At 37.7% G+C, this 24994-nt stretch overlaps 2 protein-coding genes across 5 annotated transcripts; one reads left to right on the top strand and one right to left on the bottom strand.

The window, feature by feature from the left end:
• Positions 1 to 385: 385 nt before the first annotated feature.
• Positions 386 to 6618, top strand: alg3 (ALG3 alpha-1,3- mannosyltransferase). Its single transcript, XM_059502649.1, has 8 exons — positions 386 to 531; positions 3246 to 3357; positions 3989 to 4149; positions 4360 to 4480; positions 4605 to 4810; positions 5331 to 5398; positions 5548 to 5701; positions 5843 to 6618. The coding sequence occupies exons 1-8, from the start codon at positions 386 to 388 to the stop codon at positions 6009 to 6011; spliced, it is 1137 nt and encodes a 378-aa protein (XP_059358632.1). The 3' UTR covers positions 6012 to 6618.
• Positions 6619 to 7281: 663 nt separating this feature from the next.
• vwa5b2 (von Willebrand factor A domain containing 5B2) lies at positions 7282 to 24958 on the bottom strand. Of its 4 annotated transcripts, none has more exons than XM_059501331.1 (22): positions 24873 to 24958; positions 22426 to 22568; positions 22112 to 22327; positions 21352 to 21577; positions 20940 to 21097; positions 19309 to 19440; positions 18366 to 18490; positions 18079 to 18255; positions 17660 to 17770; positions 16358 to 16560; positions 14329 to 14443; positions 13834 to 14019; positions 13466 to 13703; positions 12684 to 12961; positions 11513 to 11744; positions 11093 to 11398; positions 10862 to 10996; positions 10612 to 10740; positions 10054 to 10104; positions 9660 to 9735; positions 9470 to 9587; positions 7282 to 9386 (listed from the first exon to the last, which is right to left on the bottom strand). In XM_059501331.1, the coding sequence occupies exons 2-22, from the start codon at positions 22562 to 22564 to the stop codon at positions 8817 to 8819; spliced, it is 3921 nt and encodes a 1306-aa protein (XP_059357314.1). In that variant the 5' UTR covers positions 22565 to 22568; positions 24873 to 24958; the 3' UTR covers positions 7282 to 8816. The 4 variants fall into 4 exon arrangements, with proteins under 4 accessions (XP_059357314.1, XP_059357317.1, XP_059357316.1 ...); XM_059501334.1 differs by having other exon boundaries at positions 9660 to 9729; XM_059501333.1 differs by having other exon boundaries at positions 13466 to 13700.
• Between the last annotated feature and the right edge of the window lie 36 nt (positions 24959 to 24994).

Below are 24994 nucleotides of genomic sequence, written 5' to 3'. Positions count from 1 at the left end.
AAGGTGGCTGCCGCTTCTAGTTTGACTCACGTGGTACGTCAACGCGCGAGGACCTTTATCACCTTTTTGGATAGCTGTGAATTTTACTTTAATTTGTTGACACAAATTTATGCAGCCAAACACATATTAACCTATACACTACGTTGTTTTATTATGATAATGAAAAAAAATATTTATCAGTTTTTCCTCTGCAGTTTATCCTTATTTTAAATGAGATGTTTGAAGCATTTTGCATTTAGAATTCAGAAATAAGTTGAAATAATTATACAAACAAACAAACAAGCAAGCAAACAAATAAATAAATATTTCTCGTTTTGAATTTTCATGTGTTTTTTTTCTTACTCTATGGACTTTTAATTTGGAACTGTTTTTTTGAATCCTGCACATGTTTGTGTTTGAATCCGCTGACTTCATCAAGGCGGCCAACATGGCAGGAGGAGGGAAGAAGAAATCCTCTACTCTACCATCAACATTTCAGAAAACGATTTCCTCCGTATGGCAGGACAAACACATGGTGCTGTTCAAAGCAGAGTACACGTTCTTGGTCACGGCCGTTCTTTGGTTCCTGGAAATTGGAATTAACATATGGGTAATCCAAAACGTTTCATGTAAGTGTAGTAGAATCATTCACTGACATGACCATGGAGGACTGAACAACTCATTAATGGAACAACAGACTAAAGAATCTCCATACTGCTTGATTTCTGTGAGTTCAAATAGGATATTAATTCTTGAATTAAGATTATGATATATTAATTTTAAAGCACAGCCACCACAAAGTCAGACTTGCTTTGAGATCATTCCAGTAGGGGTTCAATCTTCAACTGGCTGGCAGGAGCCGCCACTGGCATGTCACGTGACCTGTCAGTGGGTGGCTGGCAGCTGCCAGTCTGATGCTGGCATGTCACGTGACCTGTCAGTGGCTGGCTAGTTGTCTGCCAGTCTGCCTTTGGCAAGTTTTAGAAACCATTGATTTTTGGCTGTTTTTGTGTTTTGTGTTCCACCCTCTCTAGCTCATTTATTATGCATCTGTTGATATGTTTTTGTTCTTTTGCATGATTGGTGTTTTAGACAATTTATCCCAATTGAAACAGTAAAATGGCCGTGATCAGACTGTCAGCTTAATGACGCTTTGCTGGACGGTCTATTCAGTCAGCCGCGGCTGAACTGCGGTTATAACGCGTTGCCTTACACTCTCGCTGCAATGAAATACACTGTTTTCTTATTATGAATGTAATCTCAGGCATCTCTTCTTTAGTATGATTGGTGTTTTGGGGACGATTATCCCGATTAAAACAGTAAAATGGCCGTGATCAGACTGTCAGCTTACTGACGCTTTGCTGGACGGTCTATTCAGTCAGCCGCGACTGAACTGCGGTTATAACGCGTTGCCTTACACTCTCGCTGCAATGAAATACACTGTTTTCTTATTATGAATGTAATCTCAGGCATCTCTTCTTTAGTATGATTAGTGTTTTGGGGACGATTATCCCGATTAAACCAGTAAAATGGCCGTGATCAGACTGTCAGCTTACTGACGCTTTGCTGGACGGTCTATCCAGTCGAGTCGTTGCCCGACTCTCTCGCTGCAAGGAAATTCACTAGTTGAGTTGCAGCTAGCGTTGCATTTGGAGGAAAAGACTGGACGATAGAGATGGATAATCTTTAGCCGTTCTTGGCATATTTATTTTTCTAGCTGCCGACACATCAGTCTCACGGTCGGACAGCTAGCCTTCAGTGTTATTATTTTTTCTCTATTGCCTACGGCAACTCAACTGAGACAAACTTAATGACGCAAATGGGTCCTCTAATAGCTGACACTTTAGTGCCCTCCTGTGGCATAAACATATACAGCATTACATACAACATTAGACATTCTCTGATACAACTGAGGACATAATGAACATATTTTAACAACACGGTTTTCTTTTTATGAATGTAATCTCATGCATCTGTTATTTAGTATGATTGATGTTTTGGGGACGGTTATCCCAATTAAACCAGTTAATGGCCGTGATCAGACTGTCAGCTTACTGACGCTTTGCTTCTCGGGTGGGTATGGCTATTAAAACAGTCAGATCCCGGCACACACGTCATGTAACGTTACAAACAAGTTTATCTAAATATTTAGTTCAATTAATTAGTTAAAAATATATGTAGTTCGCAATATTAGTATATCATATAATTAGTGAAATTGTTTAGCCATTAGGGAACAATAGAGAAAGATTCACGTTATGCCTACTGTGAATAGATGTATAGCCTATAGCCTACGTCCAGCAAAGCGTCAGTAAGCTGACAGTCTGATCACGGCCATTTTACTGGTTTAATCGGGATAATCGTCCCCAAAACACAAATCATACTAAAGAAGAGATGCCTGAGATTACATTCATAATAAGAAAACAGTGTATTTCATTGCAGCGAGAGTGTCAGGCAACGCGTTATAACCGCAGTTCAGTCGCGGCTGACTGAATAGACCGTCCAGCAAAGCGTCAGTAAGCTGACAGTCTGATCACGGCCATTTTACTGGATTATTTGGGATAATAGTCCCCCAAAAAACAATCATACTAAAGAAGAAATGCCTGAGATTACATTCATAATAAGAAAACAGTGTATTTCATTGCAGCGAGAGTGTCAGGCAACGCGTTATGACCGCAGTTCAGTCGCGGCTGACTGAATAGACCGTCCAGCAAAGCGTCAGTAAGCTGACAGTCTGATCACGGCCATTTTACTGTTTTAATCGGGATAATCGTCCCCAAAACACCAATCATACTAAAGAAGAGATGCCTGAGATTACATTCATAATAAGAAAACAGTGTATTTCATTGCAGCGAGAGTGTAAGGCAACGCGTTATAACCGCAGTTCAGCCGCGGCTGACTGAATAGACCGTCCAGCAAAGCGTCATTAAGCTGACAGTCTGATCACGGCCATTTTACTGTTTCAATTGGGATAAATTGTCTAAAACACCAATCATGCAAAAGAACAAAAACATATCAACAGATGCATAATAAATGAGCTAGAGAGGGTGGAACACAAAACACAAAAACAGCCAAAAATCAATGGTTTCTAAAACTTGCCAAAGGCAGACTGGCAGACAACTAGCCAGCCACTGACAGGTCACGTGACATGCCAGCATCAGACTGGCAGCTGCCAGCCACCCACTGACAGGTCACGTGACATGCCAGTGGCGGCTCCTGCCAGCCAGTTGAAGATTGAACCCCGACTCGATCATTCTGAGGTTCTTGAGGTATTATCTTACTGATCATGGACAGAATATTCGTCTGGGTCAGTATGTGTTTGCTGTGTTCTACCTCATCACCCTCCTGCTTGTGTTCCACATTTACCATCGCACCAAAAAGGTAATAACCCCAAATAATTCAAATCAATGTAGTTTTCCATTACTGTACATTCTGTTCAGTCACTTTTTGTTTTTTTCCCCAAGAATAGCCAGGATTTTTCTCAAAGATTTTGAAATACACAAACCACTGTTCAAATGTTTGGAGTCAGTAAAATTTAATTTGAAAGAAAAATCAGTTCCACATAAATTTTGTTCTTCAGTGAACTTACTCTCCATCAAAGAATCTAGAAAAATGAATCAGGGTTATATATTATGATCAGATATTAAGCAGCAGAACTGCATTTCAACATTATTAAAGATAAGACATGTTTTTGAGCATCAAATCACATGCTTGTTAAATTGATTTCTGAATGATCGTGTGACACTGAGGACTGGATTATTCAGCTTTGCATTGCAGGAATAAATTAAAATTAAAAAATATTATTTTAAATAGTAAAAACTAGTTTACAATATTTCTGTTTTTACTGTATTTTTGATTAAATAAAAGCAGTCATGGTCAGCATAATAGATTCTTTTAAATATCTTACTAAATGTATTTATTTTTATGACCTGTATATCCACCTTCAACTAAACAACTATTGCAAGAAAATAAACATCTTAATAATAGTGCTTGTCTGTTTATTCTTCTCTAGGTTCCTCCGTATGTGTTCTTCTTTGTCTGCTGTGCTTCATATCGGATTCACTCCATCTTTGTCTTGCGTCTCTTTAATGATCCGGTGGCCATGATGTTGTTATTCGGAGCCATCAATCTCTTTGTGGATGGCCGCTGGACTCTAGGATGTGCCCTCTACAGGCAAGTAGAAACATTTTCATTCTATATGGAGTGATAGATGAATGGTAAGAGAGATTTTTAACTCTTTGACTTTTTTCTCTCTCTATGCCATTAAAGATACCACTACTTCAGTACAATGTTTCGATGCCTGAACTCTTCAACACTGTAACACTTCAACATTTCAGCATTGTGTGTGCATTTAAAGTATATATTTGTCTGTGCTGTGGACAGTTTAGCTGTGTCTGTGAAGATGAATGTCCTGCTCTTTGCTCCTGGTCTTCTCTTCCTCCTCCTGTGTGAGTTCGGTCTATGGAAAACTTTACCCAAACTCACTCTCTGTGCTGCAATTCAGGTTAGACGCTCAAACAAACACATACACATATTTGTTAAGTGATTTAACTTTTTTTCCAATTTTTTTTTTTGTTTGTTTTTTTACACCAGCTTTTCATGTACCACTCTGTTTTTCTCCTTTTCAGCTGGTATTAGGACTGTCGTTCCTCTTGGTGAACCCGGTCGGCTATATTAGTCGGGCGTTTGACTTGGGCAGGCAGTTTCTGTTTAAATGGACGGTGAACTGGCGTTTTCTTCCTGAGGATGTGTTCTTGAGTAGATACTTCCACCTGGCTCTGCTTTTGGCTCACATTACTACACTGGTTCTGTTTGCACTGAAAAGATGGAAGAGGTACAACAATCAAAACACTACAATTAAAGGTGCTGTATGTAGGATTGACACTGATTGGTTGAACTAGGTATTGCAGTCCAAATTCAAAATATTGGAGATGGTGTTTTTTTTCACCCGGTCCGGTGTGTTTTCCGCCAACTGGCAACCCGGGATGGCGAAATACAATTGGGTAAACTGGCAGTGGACAGACATTCAACGACAGGAGAATAACTGACTGTGGCATTGTTTATCAAATAAACAAGTATGTTAACTTAATATGTTTTTTAAATATCTGCAAAAATATTATGGTATTTTTATGCTTTAGTAGAGTCAAAAACTTATATATAGCACCTTTAAGCTTGTAATTAGTAGCGGTATTTTAAATGGTTAAATCATCTTAAATTTTAAGGTCAAAAACCATTTAAAGGTCTTTTAATAGAACTTGCAGCTTAATTAGTTGAACAGAAACATTACAACAAGTTGTAAGGCCAATGTTAAGAACTAAATACGCCAAAGGTCGTATAAAAATTGTCTATTACAGATCTGGGAACAGTATTTGGTCTATTCTAACAGATCTGTCTGAAAGAAAAGAGACTGTACACAAGCTCAGTGCTGATCATATCCTTTTTATGGTTGTTTAATTCAAATGTATGTTGGATTGGTTTCAAATTATTTAAAATAAACCAGGCATTCCTGAACTTTGCACTGTTAGTCCTAGTTGATCTGATGGAAATGGTTCCTTAACCCAGATCATACAGACAGTTCTGATTCTTTTCTGGTTCTTTTCACTTCTAATTTCATTGGCATGTGCTTCAGTAGATCACTGCATTATCAGTTTTATGTCTGGTACTTCCATACGCTACCCTACCTGCTGTGGAGTGGAGGAGTCAAGAAACTTGCCCACCTGCTCAGGTAAGACAGACTTAAGGTTTTTTTTTTTTTTTTTTTTTTTTTTTTTATATTTATATCTGTGTATTATTTAGTTTAGTTCATGTGTTGTTTGGGAGTATATGTTTAGTTACTCAGAGATAATTATTATTCACTCTCTTTTAGGGTGTTGATTCTGGGTCTGATAGAGCTGTCCTGGAACACGTATCCGTCCACCAACTACAGCTCTCTATCACTGCATGTCTGCCATTTCATCATCCTGCTCTGTTTGTGGCTCAACCCATCCCCAGCTCTTCCATCTCAGAAGTTAGACAACAAAGCTAAGCGCCATTGAACCTCAACCTGACTGGGGCACTGTTTGGGATGATCCCTGGATTCCAGGCCTGTCTGCAAGCTCCTGTACCAGAGGGACACACTGGGCCAGGGACCTGTGCCCGGAGTTGGTATCAGGGGTTTTTGTTAATGGAGGTAGTGTGAAGTTACTATATTGGGGTTTTACAAAGTTTACATGCTTCTCAGGATACTTAAGGACTAATGTGATGCGTAGTCAAGGATGTTGGGGTGGGAAATGTGATTGAATCTTTATTGGAAGGAAATTCATTTTTATGCAGAATATCAACACAGTTGACCTTTGAGACCTCAAATATGTCTTCTTGTTGGCCAATGGGCTCATTCAGGCCAGTTTATTTGTACAAGATATTATATATTATATTCACCCAAATATTCTGTCATTAATTACTCACCCTCATGCTTTTCCAAACCCATAAGATCTTCATTCAAGTTCAGAACACAAATTAAGATATTTTTGATGAAATCCGAGAGCTTTCTTACACTCCATAGACATCAGCACAACTACCACACAACACTTACTACCTTTCTGGGTCTTGAACGTGGTAGTTTTGTTATTGTCTATGCAGGGTCAGAAAGCTCTTGGATTTCAACAAGAAGTGTTAATTTGTGTTCTGAAGAACCAAGGTCTTACAGGTTAGGAACGACATGAGGTTGAGTAATTAATGACGGAGTTTTCTTTTTTTGGGTGAACCATACCTTTAAGCTCATTAATAATTATTCAGGGATTTTTTCATAGAAATGGTTCACTCAAATATAAAATTATGTCATTTACTCACTCTCATGTCGTCCAAACCTTTCATCTGTGCAACATAAAGGAAGGCATTTTAAAGATCTTGTATGTACCATTTTATGGAAAAACAAACAAACAGAAAAAAATCATAAAATATCTCTTTTAAGAAAAACCTTGGTGAGTAAATGATGGCCAAATCTTTTTTTTTTTTTTGTGAACTATCCCTTAAGTAGTTGATTTTTCCAGCCATGCACAATTATGTCAAAAAATTCAACAGGTTCATATTGTTACATTTATAGGGCACAAGGAAACAGCGTAGATCTGCTTTTCCATTTCTTTTAAGTAGTTTGTTTTCTGTCTGTGGTCTTTCTTTTTTGTGTTCTCTGTTTGTTTCTTTTTTTAGCATGAAGAGAGATTCAATGCTGAAATGCTTCATATTTAGAGTGTGATTTTTATTTTTCTGTGATGAAGTGTGAATCATTGTTTTTATGAATCTTATTCTTATGAATTGCTTGCTTTTGGATTTTTTTAATTTGCTTTTTGCATGATATGCATTTGCCTAATCCAAAGGGTAGTCGGTAATCGTAATACAACTGTTGTCCATGATTTTATTTCATTTCCAAGTTTTTTGACAGGCTCATGAGTACGAAAGTGGGCAAAACAGATGAACAGGTACAGTGAACAATTACAGCCCTTACTGTTTGAAACAACAGTATAATAAAACCTGAAGAAGTATCATTTGGAATCATCCAGAGCATTTTATTGTATAGATTTGTAAGTGATTGAAAAGTCTCAATTTCATAACATTCATAGTTACCATGGTTCCGATTCTTCCTATGATTGAACATGAAAAATATAGCCCCAGGTTTTGCAGATTATTTTTGTGATGTTACCTGAAAACTCATGCTTTTAAGCAGACTCCAAAAAGAACAAACTAAATACCTAAATCCAAAATATCTCAAGAAGCATAAAAGCAAGCAGTCATTGCCAAACACACAATTCAATTTCTGTCAAAAACAAAACAAAACACAAATGAGCCTACACAGATACAATTTACCAATGTTGTTTAGACTGTTTAAATGCTTAACAGCTCTAAAACTGAGAAATACTGACAGAATCAGTCAATGCTGAAAAGGTGGTTTAAATAGTCAAATTTAAAACGTGACTAAACTAAGAAATAGATTCATCAAGTTCAAACAGCTGTTGTACACTTAAGTTCAAAAGTTTGGGGTCAGTAAGATTTTTCACATGTTTTTAAAAGAAGTCATCATGCTCACCAAGGTTGTATTTATTTAATCAAAAATACAATATTATTACAATTTGAAATATTTTCTATTTTAATATATTTTACATTGTAATTTATTACTGTGATTACAAAGCTGAATTTTCCGCATTACTCCAGTATCACATGACTGTTCAGAAATCATTCTTATACGCTGATTGGCTGCTTAAGAACCATTTATTGTTATCAATGTTGAAACCAGTTGTACTGCATAATATTTTTGTGGAAACTGATATGTTTTTTTTTAAGGATTCTTTTTAATGAATAGAAAGTTAAAAATAACATTTATTTGAAAGTGTAACATTGTAATTTTTTGGTCACTTTTGATTAATTCAATGTGTCCTTGCTGGAAAAACAATAACACTTACTCATCCGAAACTTTTGAACGGTAGTGTAAGTTAAGGCAAGAATGTGTAATTTTGGCCTGCTATATATGTTGATGATTGGTTTCACAAAGCATCCCATAATAGTAATTATGCTATTGCTAAGATAAAGTGCTATCAGATTTGCAGTGAACTGCATTCTACTGCGTAATTAGACCGAGGCCCAAAGATTAAGGCAAAGCTTGAACAGCATTGTGGTCTAGGCATATGGAAAAACTGGAACACACTCACAATCCTTTATCTCCATCTTGAAGGACATCTTAGATAAATTCTATTCTGCTATAAAGTTGAATTGTGAGTCTAGCCAACAGGGTTAAATTCAATTAAAGAGCCAAAAGCTTCATCTTTGAGGCTTCAAATCCTGGTGGCTCACATGTTTCTTGGGGTCCTTTCTCACATGTTATTGGGGTTGTAGCAGAGCACGTTCAATTTGATGTTTTCATCCCAGTGACGCAACAGCAGGAAAAGCTGCCTGGCCGCTGCCCTCAACCCTGCCAGGTCAACCCCCTCTGGCAGCGACTGACACTTCAGCCAGAAATCTGCCTTGGCAGCCACCAGCTCCCACTCCACAAAAAACCCAGCGCAACGGTGCTCCAGCCAGGCCAGAGCCACCGCCGTGGCCCAGCTTGAGCTCTCTATGTCCATCTGTGCCAATTCCTCTCCATGGGTTTCTGCAGGATCCAATGGAGGACCTTCACAAGTGTCAGTCTCAGAGCCCCGCCCACTGTCAGCCTGCGTGACTCCACCTACCAATTTTGGAGAGCCTTCCTCCAAGGGGTCGGCCCATGAGTCTCGCATGTGTCTCGCTGACGTGGGTGGTGAGGTACAACGGAAAGGGGGGCTCAGACTGCTGCGGTGGCTCAGGTACGGGGACGCTCTTTTCAGCCGGTCCAGAGGGATCTGGATGCACTCTGAGTAGGATTCAGACAGCAGAAACGCACCTGATGCCAACTGTAGGCGCACCTGTGGGGACACGAAAACAGATGTAGGTGACTTCAACTTTAGGTGGTGATTAGTTTCGTAAATCAGTATGGAATTACACCAACCAGGGGCAAGTAGTCCGGCGTATCTGTCTCTATGTGTCTTTCAGTCTCTGCAGAAAGACAGTGAGGTTTAAGAGGAGCTTGTTTTCCATTGTTGACCTTTAGTCTGCCCAGATTGAACCTGGAGAACACAGAAATGTAGTGTGATATAAATTAATTACTAAGTGTGATGCTTATGCAGGTCAGCACTTACTTAGACCCGAAGAAACTTTCCACAGAGCGCTGAGAGCGAGAAGACACAGCTGATGGACTGATGCTTCCTCCTGTGCCTGAAAAACAAACTATTATTACCCCCACAGTTCACCAATGAAATATTGGGTCATTTTAAGGCATAGACAATCATAAAGGTGCAGTCACACTTTTGTGAGCGATATAAAGGTGATAAAGTTGCCCACACAGATTTCACTTGTGAAGCTGCTCATGCAAATTCACAGCACTGACTAACAAATAGCTGCTTGGTTTTAAAGTGATTCCATGCTTTATGGATCACTACACTATAGACAATAGACAATTTTTTTGTGAAATTGTACTAATATGTCACAAATGCGACCGCACCTTAAAACATTTTTTCTTTCTCTTATACTCACTTTTGTCCCAGGATGTCATGCTACAAGGGGATGCAGGTGTGTCGTCTCTGTCTAGGTCCAAGAAAACAATAGAAATTCAGTTGCACAATTTTCATGAGTTGCTTCTTTCACAACTGCGTGTTATAAAAACAACAATGTTTGAGATAAACTCACAATTCTGACTTTATTTCATAGAATTGCGAGTTTCTATCACACAGTTCTGAGAAAAAAATGTATGATACAAAGTCACAATTATGCTTAAGAATTCATTCCAATACGCTGATTTAGTGCTCAAATAATATTTACTGTTATCAATGTTGAAAACAGTTGTGTGGCTTAATATTTTAGTTGAAATCATGAAACCTTTTAAAAAGATTTTTTGATGACTAGCATATTCAAATGAGCATTTAAATGTCTTCACTGTCACTTTTGGTCAATATAATTTGTCCTTGCAGAATGTTAAGTATTCCTTCTAACAAAAATATATATATATATTGCTGTGCCCAAACTTCTGAATGGTAGTGTATGTTACTTAAACATGTACTATATGTGGACGTGCATATTAAACTTTTTAGTTACCTGTTGAGGTGTGTGTGTCTTCTGTCTCTTCACTGGCTCTGCTGGAGGGACGGCGTCCGAATCCCACCGAGCACAACTTCTGTCTTCTGCTGCCAGAGTGAGAATTGTGTCCAGTCCCAAACAACACACCTAAAACACACACACACAGGAGAATTTCATTCCCACCATGTAGTTAAGCTTGTCTGTTTTGTGTCACAGGCTTTCCGTGAGACTGAGTGTGGAATGTCTGTGCTGCAGCATGTGTGTGTACCTGTGTGTCGTATGTGTGTGCACTGAGGTTGATTTCTCGTGTTGGTGTCAGTGGTGGTGAAGCTTGTGTACATTGAGACAATTCCACAGCTCTTGCTGGTCTGGATCGCTTTCATTCTGTACCGTCTGGAAGGACCTACACCCAAACAACAGGGGGAAAAAACATATGTGGATGGTGCAGCTGGTTTATTACTTCAAATTCAGTATTTTTTAACTGTTATTCCTACTAGACCTCTTTCAACTTCTATATCAGTTTCTTTCTCCGCCATGTTTTCAAAGTCTCTGATGACAGATCTTGCGGTCAGCTGGTGGATAATCTCATCCCAGGACCCAGTGCTGGTTGACAGGGTGTCCCACAGAAGAGACAGATCCACACGGACCTCCCAGGATACAGCCCTTCCTCCCAGCATGCCATGGATGACTGAGCGACACTCTGCCCCTGAAGCCTGGAACTCGTTTGGGGGAACCGCTGAAAATAGGCCTTCAGGATCGGTGAAGGTGTCCCAGTCTAGCGGGGAACCGGGGAACAGGAGGCTGTCTGGATAGAGAGTGGTAGGTAAAAAGAAATGGATGATTTAATATGTTGACCATGTTTAAATGCATCTGTGTGTATTTATGTTAATGCATAAACTATTCGAGTGTTTTCCCTCACTGGATTCTGTCAGACTAGGGCGGGATAGACCTCCTCGTGAAGTGCTGTGGGTGTCTGTGTCACTCTCCTCCAGTCGGCCCCCTACGGCCTGCTCAAATGAGACCTTTTCTAGCGCCCTCCTGAGCCGGTGCATGTCCAGGTCACCCTGCGGGGATGAGAAACTTCGGCTAGCCAGAGCAGAGCGAGCTAGTGCCTTCTGTCTGCGACGAGACTCATCTAAGAGCTTGCCAGCCTACAGAAACATAGACGGAGACTACCAGTTAGAATGATAGTTTTACATTTTTTAATTTCTATTTTATGTTAAGTCTGTTCTGTCAGTTTAGCCTTTATTTATTTAAAGGAATAGTTCACCCAGGAATTAGCAGAAAATGCACTCATCCACCGATGTTTGTGGCTGATGTATGAGTCCTCTATCCATAATATTGCTATATTTCTCCGAATCAAACTCATCTACATCTTGGATGAGTACATTTTCTGCTAATTTTATTTTTTGGTAAACTATTTCTTTAATCAGTAACACTTTACAAAAAGTCTTATTTGTTAACATTAGTGCATAACATAAACTAGCAATGAGCAATATATTTTTTTTACAGCATTTATTAATGTTTGTTAAAAATACAGTTGTTTGTTGCTCATGTTAAATGGTATGCTATATTACTATATGCTTAGCTTCTAATTTACTAAGATTAATAAATGACGTAGAAGTATTCATTGTTAGTTCAAGCTAATGTTAACGAATGAGACCTTATTGTAAGGCGTAAACTTTAAACTGTAAATATTAGCATCCTAATTTATTTATTTCATTGAATTTCATGTTTACAAAAAATTTGGATTTTAAGTCATTTAAAATTCATTCAAATGTAAATCATGCAATGTCTTGTCTTTAATAAAATAAATGAATTTTAGTTTTTTAGGTTTTCGTTAATGGCACATGACAAATATGTGGACCCACCTGAAATTATTTTATCTGAAATTGTATATTTATTTTAAAAGGTTTTTTTTTTTTTGTGTGTGGAATTAAAGTTACAAGAGAACCAGTCAATTTTATTTTTAAAGTATCTAAATTTCTATTGCAGGCTTTTTTAGATTACTGATAATACACATGTATATGTAAAACTTGAAAAACTTTCTTTATGTGTAGTGAATTCTTAAATACATCTGCTGCTGTCACCTTCCCTGATGCAGAATCGGTGTCCCCTGAAGAGGTGACGTTCTGAGTCCATGGAGATTCCCAGCGTGAGAGTCCTCTACCCTGTGTGGGCTCCATTCTCTCCAAGCCATGTGGCAGAGAACCCATGCCCAGCACAGAGCTCTCTGCTTGGGGAGAAACAGACAAGAAGGCCTTCTCACTGCTCAGAGAACAGTGTGTCAACACGTACTGATCCTGAACATAGGAGTCCTGTTGAATACGCCGGCGCACATCACTGGTGCTGTAGTCAGTGTCGCCACCTACGGATCACATAAGGTATGTTGGAAATGGCTACGTTTTTTAAAGGGACTGTTCACCCAAAAATTATAATTCTGTCAGCTACTCACCCTCATTTTGTTCAAAGCTTGTATGGCTTGCTTTTGTTGACTTATTAATAATACAAGACTTCTTCACTTTACAAATGATTGTCAAAAGAGAAAATGCTAAGAATTGCAAAGATGCAGTATTTTTTGAATCAGCACCCCTAAATAATTAAGAAACAAGTATTGTATTTCATTGAGTAAATATGATGCAGTGCTGTGTTATTGACATTTTTCAAAATATGTTCTTTTATATAAATTCCACAGATAATGAGTGATGCATATACGTTTCATTTTTGGATGGACTATCCCTTTAAGCATGCATTATGTAGACTGTGCACAAATTTTGTATGAATGGAATAGACCTACTACTACTTCTACAACTTCTATGTGGTATCCCACAATGCAGTGTAGTTAAATCATAAACAGATCCTATAGTCTTACCAGGGCTGACGGCGTTATCGGTGGTATGTGCGCAGGAGAATTCCGAAGAGATTTCGCGTGAAATTTCCAGCAGCGCCTCCTCAAAGTCTCCTTCCACCACACACTCTTTTACAGCATCTCTCTCTCGTTCCTCTGGAGGAACCAGAGGCTGAAGAAGCTCAGTTGTTGAGGGAGAGAGCTCAAAAACCGACCCTGAAGAACCACGTGGACGGCTTCTGTATGGACGAGGCTTCACCTGCTTATAAACAAGTGTACAGACACAAACTAAGAATTTATGCAACTGTATGCATCTCATTTATATCAACACATCCTCATTTTGGCATGTATTGAACAGGAGAAACTATGTGTGGTACTGTACAGTGTCTCACCTCACTTTTCTGGGCCTTGAATCCAGACATGTCATATAGAGTGCAGTAGCCAATCAGGCAGGTGCCAGGGTAGAGCGGAGGTATTTCATTGGGTGAGAGAAGGGCCTCCACATTGTCCGGCACATACCAATCAATCCTTACATCCATCAACACAGGTTCCAGAGCTTTCTTTAGACATTTAATCAACTGTAGAGAATAATCAAAACACTGATAACTACACTACAATACAGAAATAGGTGAATAGTTTTTAAGAAATCTCTGCAGATGTCCACAGACAAATATTAAGGTACTACCATAATTAATTAAATATTATTTATAATAAAACAAAAAAATATATAATTATTATTATTTTATTGTTATAAATAATATTTTATTGTATTATTATTAAAAGTATAAAATTATATAAATACTTTAATACTGGTTTAAACTGAGTTGATAGCGATTGAATAGCGGTTCTGTGTCTGTCCCTGTAGAGGGCGCTGTGAACTCTCACACCTTTGGCTGGAGCCTTTCTTCCTCACTGAGAAACTCTGTACTGCCTCCTGTAACCTTGGCAACGCCCTGCAGTAGCCTCCTACAGGCCTGAGGACCAAGACCCAGACTGAAACACCTGGAACAACACCAAGAATATGTTGAAACACAGATACTTTGATGCAAATACACTGGCTCTTTATATATATAGTGCATTTGTATGACATAAACTACCTGTGTTATGAAATATTCTTTTTTACAGTGGATTATATAGGCGTATGTATGGCTTCATGTATGCAGAAATATTTCAAGAAACATTTCTCATGACTCAGGACATGCATGTGATGGATACCCAAAGTTCAGATACGAGGGTAAAGAGAATATGTTTAGTATTCCCCTGACAAAAATCTGCACCATTTCACTAATTAAATGTCTGAAGAGAAACAGAAGCCCGGCGACACACACACACACACACACACACAAGCTGTTTGGAATTCAGGTCTTGCTTCGCCTGGGTCGAAGGCTTTTAAATGTCTTGACTGAGTATCAATAACGAGTCTGTGTTCCAGTACAGTGAAAGCTATATATGTCTGTGTGTGTGTGTGTGTGTGTTAGCTGAAGAGCATTTCTCTCTAAATTTAAGTCAGTGTATTATGGGAGGAGGATTTTATTTATTTATTTATTTTTTGCTGTATAATGTAAGCACAGTCAGATGAAATAAATTTCTCAACCTCAGCTTTATTTTTGTTTACTGGAAATGACTGCAGCAAATACAAGTATGTTTGGAATCCGGATTACAGCTGTTTCCCATCTGACTAGCTAAATGAGTTTCATCTAGATACATTATCGAGGCATTGGGTGTTTCCATGGTAATGCCTTCCATGAAATTGATAAGAGTTTAAGTGCTCTAAGTGTTTAGCTGGTGACAAAAGTGTCTGCTAGTGTGAAAACTGTTGAGCCTCTTTTTATGTCTGTTTGCTGTGAAGTGAAAGGTGTTTAGCTTGTTTTAAAGGGGTTCTATTATGCTCCTTCACAAAGACTTGATTTTGTTTTGGGGGTGCATTAAATAGGCTCTCATACTAGGTTGTTCGAAAAATATATTATATTTTACATTTATTACAACCCCTCTCTCCTCAGTCTGGCATGAACAGCTCGAATAGTCCCTGTATCAAATGAAGGCCCAAATTCTGAAATACGAAATGTGATGTGATTGGTTAGCTGGGCCAGTGTGTGTTGTGATTGGGCGCACTCGGCGTCTGGTCTAAAAAATGTCATGCCCCCTCCCACAGCTGCCTTCGAGCTTCAGAGTAAATATTGCGTCAAAATCAATTCAATCCAATCAATTTGAGACTGATTTAAACCCGATTAAGTGTAACTAAGTTTGTCTGCCTTGGGAAATTTAGCGTGTCTTCGTCATAGTGATAAAACTCATTGCCTTCTGTAGTGCAACTCAACCAGCTCTTGTCCCATTAATTGATATTTGTGATATCACAAATCCTGGAAAATATGCGTTGTAGTCCAAACGAGTCGTTCATTGTAGTTTTTTAAAAGTTTTAAATTTCTATTAATTTTAAAATATCCTTTTGAAGTGGACTTTGAGCTTTGTGACTTTGCAGATGTTTTTTTATGCTCAAACCACAACATTACAGACTAACTAAAGTTGAAAAAGTGGAAAAGCATAATAGGACCCCTTTAAAAGTGTTTGCTGACGTAAAATATGCAGTGTGTGCAAAATGTGAGCGAGCTGCTTTTTGGGTGCTGATCTGAGTGATATTTGGGAGCTGGTTTTAAAACTTGTTTTAGAGTTGTTTGCTGATGTGAAGTGGCTTAGCCATTTTTTAAAACTAATTCTAAAAGTGTTTGCTGATCTAAAATCTTAATATGTTGCTAAAAGTAAAAAAAAAAAAAGGAAACTATATACTTTCAAAATATATCTTAAAAATAATGATTGTTGTGAATGGCCATCTGTTCATATTAATCATCTTATTTTATGTTCGGCGTTACCTGGCATGGTGTCTTCTATGCTAATTTAATCAAACATTTCAGTTTTTACCTGACGTTACTGGCGTTCCTCCTGACCAGTTCTAAAATGTGGCCTACATTGCGGCAGGTTCCATCCATGATGATGAAGAGCTGTCGCGGGCAGCTGCGGTGGATGGGCTGCCGATAAACCCAGGACAGTGCCCCCCACAGGTTAGCACCACCTTGGTCTGTGCGAATCTTCTGGATGTACGCCAATGCCTGAGTCACTGTGCTCTGAAGAATGAGAGAGAGAGAGAATGTCCCTTTAGCCCTGATATAATAAAAAAAAACAGTGACCTGTTTTTTTTTTGGAGCATCAGTTAACAAGGTTTTTACTGTAACATGTTTTAGTTTTAATAACTTAAATAAAATCTTACATGAATATAAAAATTTTATACACAGCTGAGTAAAAGAAAAAAACATTCAGACCTTACAGGTCAGAGTTAACAGAGTGTCTTTCATTTTATTATATGTTAAGGCAAGACAAGGGACCACCCCCCCCCCCCTTCAAATATAGGTCATGATTACCTCAAACTCTAAATAACTGTCAATATTTAACCAAAAGTGATGTTTCAAATAAATATTCTAGGCTTAAATATAACTATCTCAAATAACAGCATCTGGAGACCATAATAAATCCTTGTTTTAATTTGTGAAAAAAATAAATGTCAAAACTTAAGCTGTATTTATCTATAATTTAAATCAGTGCTTTTTCTGTATATTGGCCTTTGTGGGTTGTACCTTTAAGGAAGAATCTGTATTTTTTATATTTCCCATAATTTCCTATGGCAGTCATTTTTGACCATGAAGAATAGAATTGTGACTTTTTAATGACCATTTGGTCTTTTTCAATCATATCCAACATTTTTGTGTGTTCACTCAATGCAACAAAAGTCACCAAGTTTTTTTTATACCATTTTCAATGAAGTTACAATTAAAAAATAAAATATAAAATAAAAACGTAACACTTTTGAGTCAAAAGTATTCAAAGATACTTGAGGGCTAGAGATGCTCTATTTGGTGGAAATGTAAAGAGCAGTGGTGCACAATGGAGCAAAACTGTTTGTTTTTGATCACTGCATCCTGTAAAATGCATGATGGCACCATATGGCTCGTGCTGTTTTAAAACAATTTGTCCTACCAGACCCTGGACCTGCTTCAACCTGATATTGCAGTGTCATGGCAACCAGTAGTAGCGACCTGGACAGAGATTGCTATCAGCAGGTCACTCAAAGGTAAACATTAATCCAGAACCCTGTGTGATCTCCATCTTTTCTTAGGTTCAGTTTCTCCTAAAATAAATGCAATGCGATGAGATTGGAGAAAGACTAACATCTGTGCAGGGCTTGCTGGAGTTGAAAAGAGGCCTGACTGTAGAGCAGATGCTAGTGATGTTCAGTATAGAGCGAGTCGGCAGACTCTTGATAGCCACCAACATTCCCTCCTGTCAAAGATATGAAAGCACAGGAACATTTACTGTTATTTTCAACTGGCGTAAACTGCATGTTCAGAGTGGAATCCTATTAGATTATATTGGTTGTTTCTAGCTTTGTAGCTGGAATTGCTGTAGGTTGCTTTATACAAGAGCTGCTAACTTTTGATGGCAACAGCGATTTTAAAGAACCACTGATCCGTGCTTTATAGCAGATAATAACAGTTTGAGGGGGAAAATCATGTACTGAAGACTAAATAGCACATGTGCCAAAATGTAGTGGCAGAAGAGCAGCTGCTCATGCATGAGAAAGCAAGAACCTTGATCTTGTTGATGTTGTGCTGCGTCATTGTGTTGCTGTTGTCAATGAGGAAGATGAGCTCTCTGCTGGCCTGCTGCAGTTCTGTTGGTTCTGACAGTAGATCTGGGCTGAAGTTAAGCATCAGGACGGGGTTCAAGAGCAGATCCTTGTGATAGCGTCTTCGCACAAACTCCAGCTGGAGGCACATGCATGCATGACATAACAACAACATTCTCAATGAAGTACTTAAAAGACAATCAAGATGAAGTCAGCAGTGCAGGTATCAAGTAGTAGCAGTAATCCTACCCTCTTCTCAGACTCTGCCTCTTTTCGGGCAAAACGATTGAAATCACGTCGAGCACGGATCTGCTGCTCGTATTCACTAAATGTGAGTCGGCCCCTCTCTAGGATGACCAATGGGCTGTGAGGCTCTGCAGGTAACAGTGACAGGGACTTGCAGGTGATTATAGTATCATTGATACATTATTACAGTATCTGTTGATATCTTGATTTAGATTTTATTTTTCGAGTTTTCTGTTTTCCTTTTTATTTTTGTTAAATTTTTTGACATTTTCTTGTGCGTTTTCGTCGTTTTTGAATTATTTTAGTACTTCAACTTAAATGAAAATGAGCTGGCGACTAACTGAAATAAAATCATTTTTTTTTTATATTTGATTTTATTTCAGTAAAGGCTATATCATTTCAAGCAAAAAATTTTAATTGATTTGGTTTTAGTTTAGTTCCCGATAAAATCCCTGATGCTTGGTCATATTTTGGGCTTTTCTTATTAGCCTTTTGCAACATTGCATGGAGTATAATAGGTTCAACACACTCTCATAGCATAAATACAATAGGATTTATGTAAATTAATGTACTAAAACTGAAAACTTCTTCAAAAATTTGGGAATGGTAAACTGCAATGCTCAGTTTGGCAACTGTAGGAAAGGTAGTGCCATCTTCCAATTTAAAGTCAATTGTTTTATTGCTAAAGGCATCAGCAGTCTTTGATGCTATAAATTGCATCAATGTTATCTGTAAAAAAAAAATCATTCTGTAACATGATTTAAACTGGACAAACTAATTTTATGCTGAGTTTGTTGCTGCTTTATAAGATATTACTGAAATGTAAACTGAACACAGAGATTGCCTGTTTACTTTTTACTGCATTGAAGCAGATATGCGCTATATGACATGCATAACTGGAAAATGCCAAACAGTTTATGATTTTACATATGCAGTCAGCTCTCACCGCTAAGGTGTAGTATTATTTCCAGATGTCGGTCACATGAATGTTCCTCCGCCAGCGTGATGTAGGTTGCAGACGCAGACTGTGCACTGGGGTCAGCGTCTGCGCGCAGGGCATGGGTAGGGCTTTCCAGACCTAAAAACGCAGAGATAGCATAAGAAGGGTTACAGAGTCTGTTTACCCGACATTTCAGCACTGATTTGATTAGTTGCTATAAAAGAACATTATGCTGGTGGGAATCTTTGACATCTGAGCCTCGAGGAACTAAACATATGATAAAACAGATTCACAAGTGAAGACTGATCCTGACATTTAAATTAATTATGTTTCAGACAGACTTCTGAATCTAGAAATGCATACTAATAAAAATAAAAAAACAATTATGGAAATGTTAGTGTTTAATGTTAAAACTAAGTTTTTGGCTTAATCATCAGTTCAGTCCTGTATAGTTTAATTTTGAAATAATTTCTAATGTTTGGGGGTCAGTATTTGTAATTTCTTTTTTGGCTAATGAAACAAATACTTTAATTAATGCTTAAATTGATCAAAGGGGATGGTAAAGACTTTTAGAATGCTACAAAAATTCCCATTACTGGTAAATGCTGTTCTTGAATTTTTTATTCATCAGAATCCTTAAAAATATTTTTTTTCCCCAAAAATATCAAGTGGTCCGACTGTTTTCAACACTGATAATAATAGCAAATGTTTCTTAAGCAGCAAATCAGCATATTAGAAAGATTTCTGAAGGATCATGTGACACTGAAGACTGGAGGAATGACTGGTGAAAATTCAGACATCACAGGAATAAATTACATTTTGTAATACATTCAAATAAAACATTTCACAATATTACTGTAATAAAAAATAAATGCAGCCTTGCTGAGCATAAGAGACTAATTGCAAAAATAAAAAAATCATACAGACCCCAAACCTTTGAACAGTAATGCACCATGGTATTAAAAGAGTACCATATTCATACTAAAGTATACTGTTTATGGATATATGGTACTGTAGTCCAAAAATGGTACTTCATGAAATTACTATGGTAAATGTAAAGTAAAAATAATGTTACAATATAGTGGTCAAAAACATCATATTACCATGGTTCACGTCTAAATGAAATCATATGTACAAATCCCGTAAATGCCCAAAAAGTGTCAAATAATTTCTCTGTACTGTCCTATTCAGTGTATATTACAGTTGAGCCAGCTGCAATGGAACAGCGTCACTGCTGGACTGTGATTTAGGACTCTCCATCACTCTGCCTCCATCTCTCTCCTCTGTGCTAGTGGCCCGGAGCCTGAGCCAAACACTCTCTCTGCACACACCCTCGCAGACATGCTTTGGCTTCTTCTGGCAGGCACACTGATATCTATCATAATCACTGATGTCCATGCCAAGTTTTACGCTAACTGGATTATTTCAGAACACAAGCTGAACCTGCATGAACAAGCAGAAAATGGTCTCTTCTGTCCATCTGTCAGAGAAAGAGACAGGTAAGAGACAAGCTCACCTTGTGTCTGCTCCTCTAGATGTCATAGTTCTAGATCGTTTCTGCTTTTACATTGAAGGCCTTGCTGTAGTATAAAAGTGACTTATGTTGTATAGGTTGCACAGAGAGATATGAATGTTACCGGCCAGCAGACAAGCTCCTCGAACCAGCAGCTGGAAACTGAGCTGATAAGGCGAGAGGTTTGTGGCCGTGCTGTTGAGCAAGGCATGTGTGCACTGCTGCCCGACTCCCAGCATCCTCTCCTGCTTCCCAGACACACTGCCAAAGCACGTAGTAGGGCTGAAGGAGAGACGTGAAAAGAATTCTACGGAGGTCAAACACACAATTTTTACTATTTGTTTTTCAGGTGTTGTAAATCGAATCATCAAGGAAAGAGTAATGGTGTTTCATTACAATATATTTATTACTTTGTGATTTTGTTGTTATTCTGTTTTTTTTTACACACATTAAAAGGTTTGGGGATAGTAAGATAAAATAAATTAATACTTATATTCAACAATGATTAATTAAATTGTTATTGATATTAACTTTACCTGTTCTCATCCGATTTCCCCCCATTTTCACTCTTTCCTGGATGGATCCGTGATCTGACTATAGGTGTGAGCACTGTGGGATAAACCAGATGTATTGCGCCATTTTCAAGTGTCGGAAGTTCAAGGGTGGTACTGATGACAACGGACACAATTTCTAGCGGTCCAATCTGGCCTGTGCTCACAATGAAAGTGCTCCTCTCTAGGTCCTCATCCAGCAACAGATGACCTTAAATGAAAAAAAAAATGTACATGAATCTGAAAAAAGTAAAAACTGAATGTTGGCTCTCAAAGTCAAAACCGTAAAAGTGAGGTTAATTTAAAATCTGTGTATGCATTTAAGGGCCATCTAAAACAGGCACAGAGCCAACACAGCTCTCTGAAATAATGAATGCTACCTGCATACTTCAGGCTGGGCAAGTACAAACCACTGTAAGGAGAACACAAGATTTACGAGAACGCCAAATACACTTTTGTAGCATGTGCTTTTGAACAGTGACAAAAGCCTTTAACAATACAAATACATTTTGTAAATGCTGCATTCATGAATAATGAATATATATATAAAAAAAACACATAAAAAATTCCAGAGTTACCAAAAAAAAAAAAAAGGAAGTTAATTCCCAATATTCTAAAGATGACTGCTTGTTTGTTTCTCTGATGTATGCAGTCTATAATAAACAGAACATTATCGTCCATTGGTGTGGATGCCAACATTATCAGTCTTGGTGTGAACTGGACCTTAACAGGTTAAAACGCTTACCGTTGGAGCACTGTATTTCCAGACCTGTTCCTCCACAGCATCCCCACTCCTTGCTGTGACCACACTGAGTATGCCGTGTTGATCCTGGGCAGCAGTCTAGACAGCAGTCCTCTAGCTTCCCACGGCTCTGGAGCTCCAAACTGACCAGCCTGCCGGACACCACTGCCTCAAAACCCACCACAACCTCCTTCTCCCCCAGAGGATACACAAACACACCTGAGCAGGTGAGAATAACATGATTTATTTTGATGACAAGTGTTTTTTTCCCCCTACTTATCTGAATGGTTCTGCAGTATGTGTGTGTGATCTCTTACCCTCTACAGGTTCAGGGTCAGTATTCACATATGTAAGATGAGCCGTGATGCCCAGAGAGCAGCCGTTTGCACAGGAAGTGATGTCGGATGTTTTCAGCAAAAGTGGAGCCCATGTTGTGCGATTTTTCAATCCTGGCATTTTCCTTAAGAGAATATCATCTGTGTAAGCTAATTATGCCTGCTAAGAGGATGTTACTGACGAGATCCCTGAAGAATATTAAGCATGATAATTAATAAGCTTAATTTAATTAAAATGTTGACTTTGGTAGTCAACTTTGGTAGAGTTAATTTACTAACTACACTCTAAGAAAAGTCATTAAGAATAGCACCCAATATACTGTGTTAATATAGCAAAAAAAAAAATCTGTATTAAATTTTAACCCAAATTTTGAATTGTGCATTGCATAGTGATGTTTTTTAATTAAGGAAATTTTACAGAAAATGGATAGATCCTGGCATAAAATTATCAGTATCCATTCCATTCCATTTTATTTCTTTCTTTTTTTAAGTGTTAAGTTTAGTTTAAGTGTCTCTTTTTCAGCTGTCTATGGTTAAAATTCAGTCTTTGTGTTGTAGTAAATACTTTTGTCCGTAGACAGTTGTTTGTATTTACAATTTTCCTGGAACAATCTTTAGCAGAATTTTTACAGCCAGAGTTAGTATCATAAACTAAACCAAATTTAAAAAGGGAAATAAATAACTAAATATTAAAAACATTTTATTTAGGCAAAAACTTATTTTATTTCAATGAATTGCTAATGTAACATTTCTCAATTCTCATTTTTCTTTTGTCTAATTTGAAGTACTAATAAAACTTGATGATAACTTATAGACATATTTTTAAAACAATAAAAAAAATCATAAAAATGACACAAGCACAGAACAAAATGACATAAACCTAAAATGTAAAAACAGAGTTAAATAAAACTGATAAAAACTATAATAGAATATCAATATTGATACTAAAATAAAACTTTACTGCAAAACCACCAGTTTTATACTGTTTTAAATAGATGTAATAGGCTGGTACAAAATGGGCAAACTTGCTAAACCGAATCTCAGACAACATTTCTGAGTCTTTGGCAGCAAATTTCCATCTGATTATTTGCTTCAGCTACCATGAAACATTTTAAGAGCTGACACAACCTCTTATTCACACTACTGGACGTGTCCATCCCGCATGCTGCCTGGCAACCGGGAGGCACTCATCCTGTCACAGCGGGAATGTACGTGTCAAACATTAACTGATTGGTCAATAGTGCAGCAGCACATGCATACAAACATCAGCAGCAAGCGTAATGCTCAAGTCAACGGCCTGCTGTCTCTGTAGAGGTGCAGATGCTAGAATTAGGGGAAAGAGGATCAAATTCAGATAATCAAATTTGAAATCTTGAAATCTGCAATTTGGTATTATGAGCATTATAATTTTCTGATCTAATGTGAGAATATTGAATTTTGGGTTCACTGGTTAATGATGCAGTGATGTTTGTTCTGTGCACAAGGTCTCTCAGGTGCTCCTTGAACAAGGTGCACTAACACCTGCCACCTGGACTCAAGTCCACTTACTGAGATTTACTGTGCCATGATTAAATGTCAAGCATGCATGAATACAAACAGCACACTAGTGTGTGTTTATGAGTAAATTGCTTTTACGAAGATTAAAGGTTCACTTTTGACTTGCTGAGTTGTAGTCATGGTGTGCAACTAAATATTTTGTATTCTTGCCAACATTGTTTCAAATAACAATAGATCTAAATGCATTTAGATAAACTGTTTGTATAGTAAAAAAAAGAGAAAAAAATAATGGTCAGGCTTTACAGTGTCCAATATATGTAGCAAACACATGGAACAATGCCACAGAAAAAAAGATGATATACAGATTTGTTATTTTATATATATATATATATATATATATATATATAAACAAGGAAAGGATTCAAGATACTCTCTTGACTTGGTAACTTTAGGTAAACACACATCTTGCACTAACTTGTTTCACTTTTTTTCTTTTAACACTGCACAAATCATTCTTTAAATGCATTTAAATGAAATGAAATTAGATTATTTCAAGTTTTAGATCCAAGTCATTACAGAAATAAAGAAAGGGACGTGAAATTCTATTTACAAAACTAAAAGATAAAGGATAAGCGTAAGTTGCTTAAATGAATTTCGAGGTCTTTGTGTCTTGAATCATTCGCAATATTTTCATAATGAGAATCATAACGGTAAAAAAAAAATAATAAACATCATTTCAGTTATTTTTTATTTTTCTCGTCAACAGTAAACTTTACGCAAATCTATCAACCGTTATTTGTAGACATGCATTTGAGCATTTTCATAACATCACTGTCCGCATGATTAATAACAAATGATCCATATAATAACTACTGAAATGTTTTATGTTTTGAAAAGTATGCACTTTACGAACACGTCGAGTTTTGACTTACTTGATAAGCTGCTCGTGGATTTTAGCCCGGTTTGCTGTGAATCGGACGGTGGCGTTTTACAGGTCTCTCTCCATCTGTCACTCTCTCTGGGCGGAATATAGGGACTCGAGCGCGAGCCACAC

Source organism: Carassius carassius, chromosome 20 (genome assembly GCF_963082965.1).
Source record: "Carassius carassius chromosome 20, fCarCar2.1, whole genome shotgun sequence".
NCBI classification, from domain to species: Eukaryota; Metazoa; Chordata; class Actinopteri; order Cypriniformes; family Cyprinidae; genus Carassius; species Carassius carassius.
Note: the sequence above shows the minus strand (reverse complement) of the source record. Positions and strands in the feature narration are given on the sequence as shown.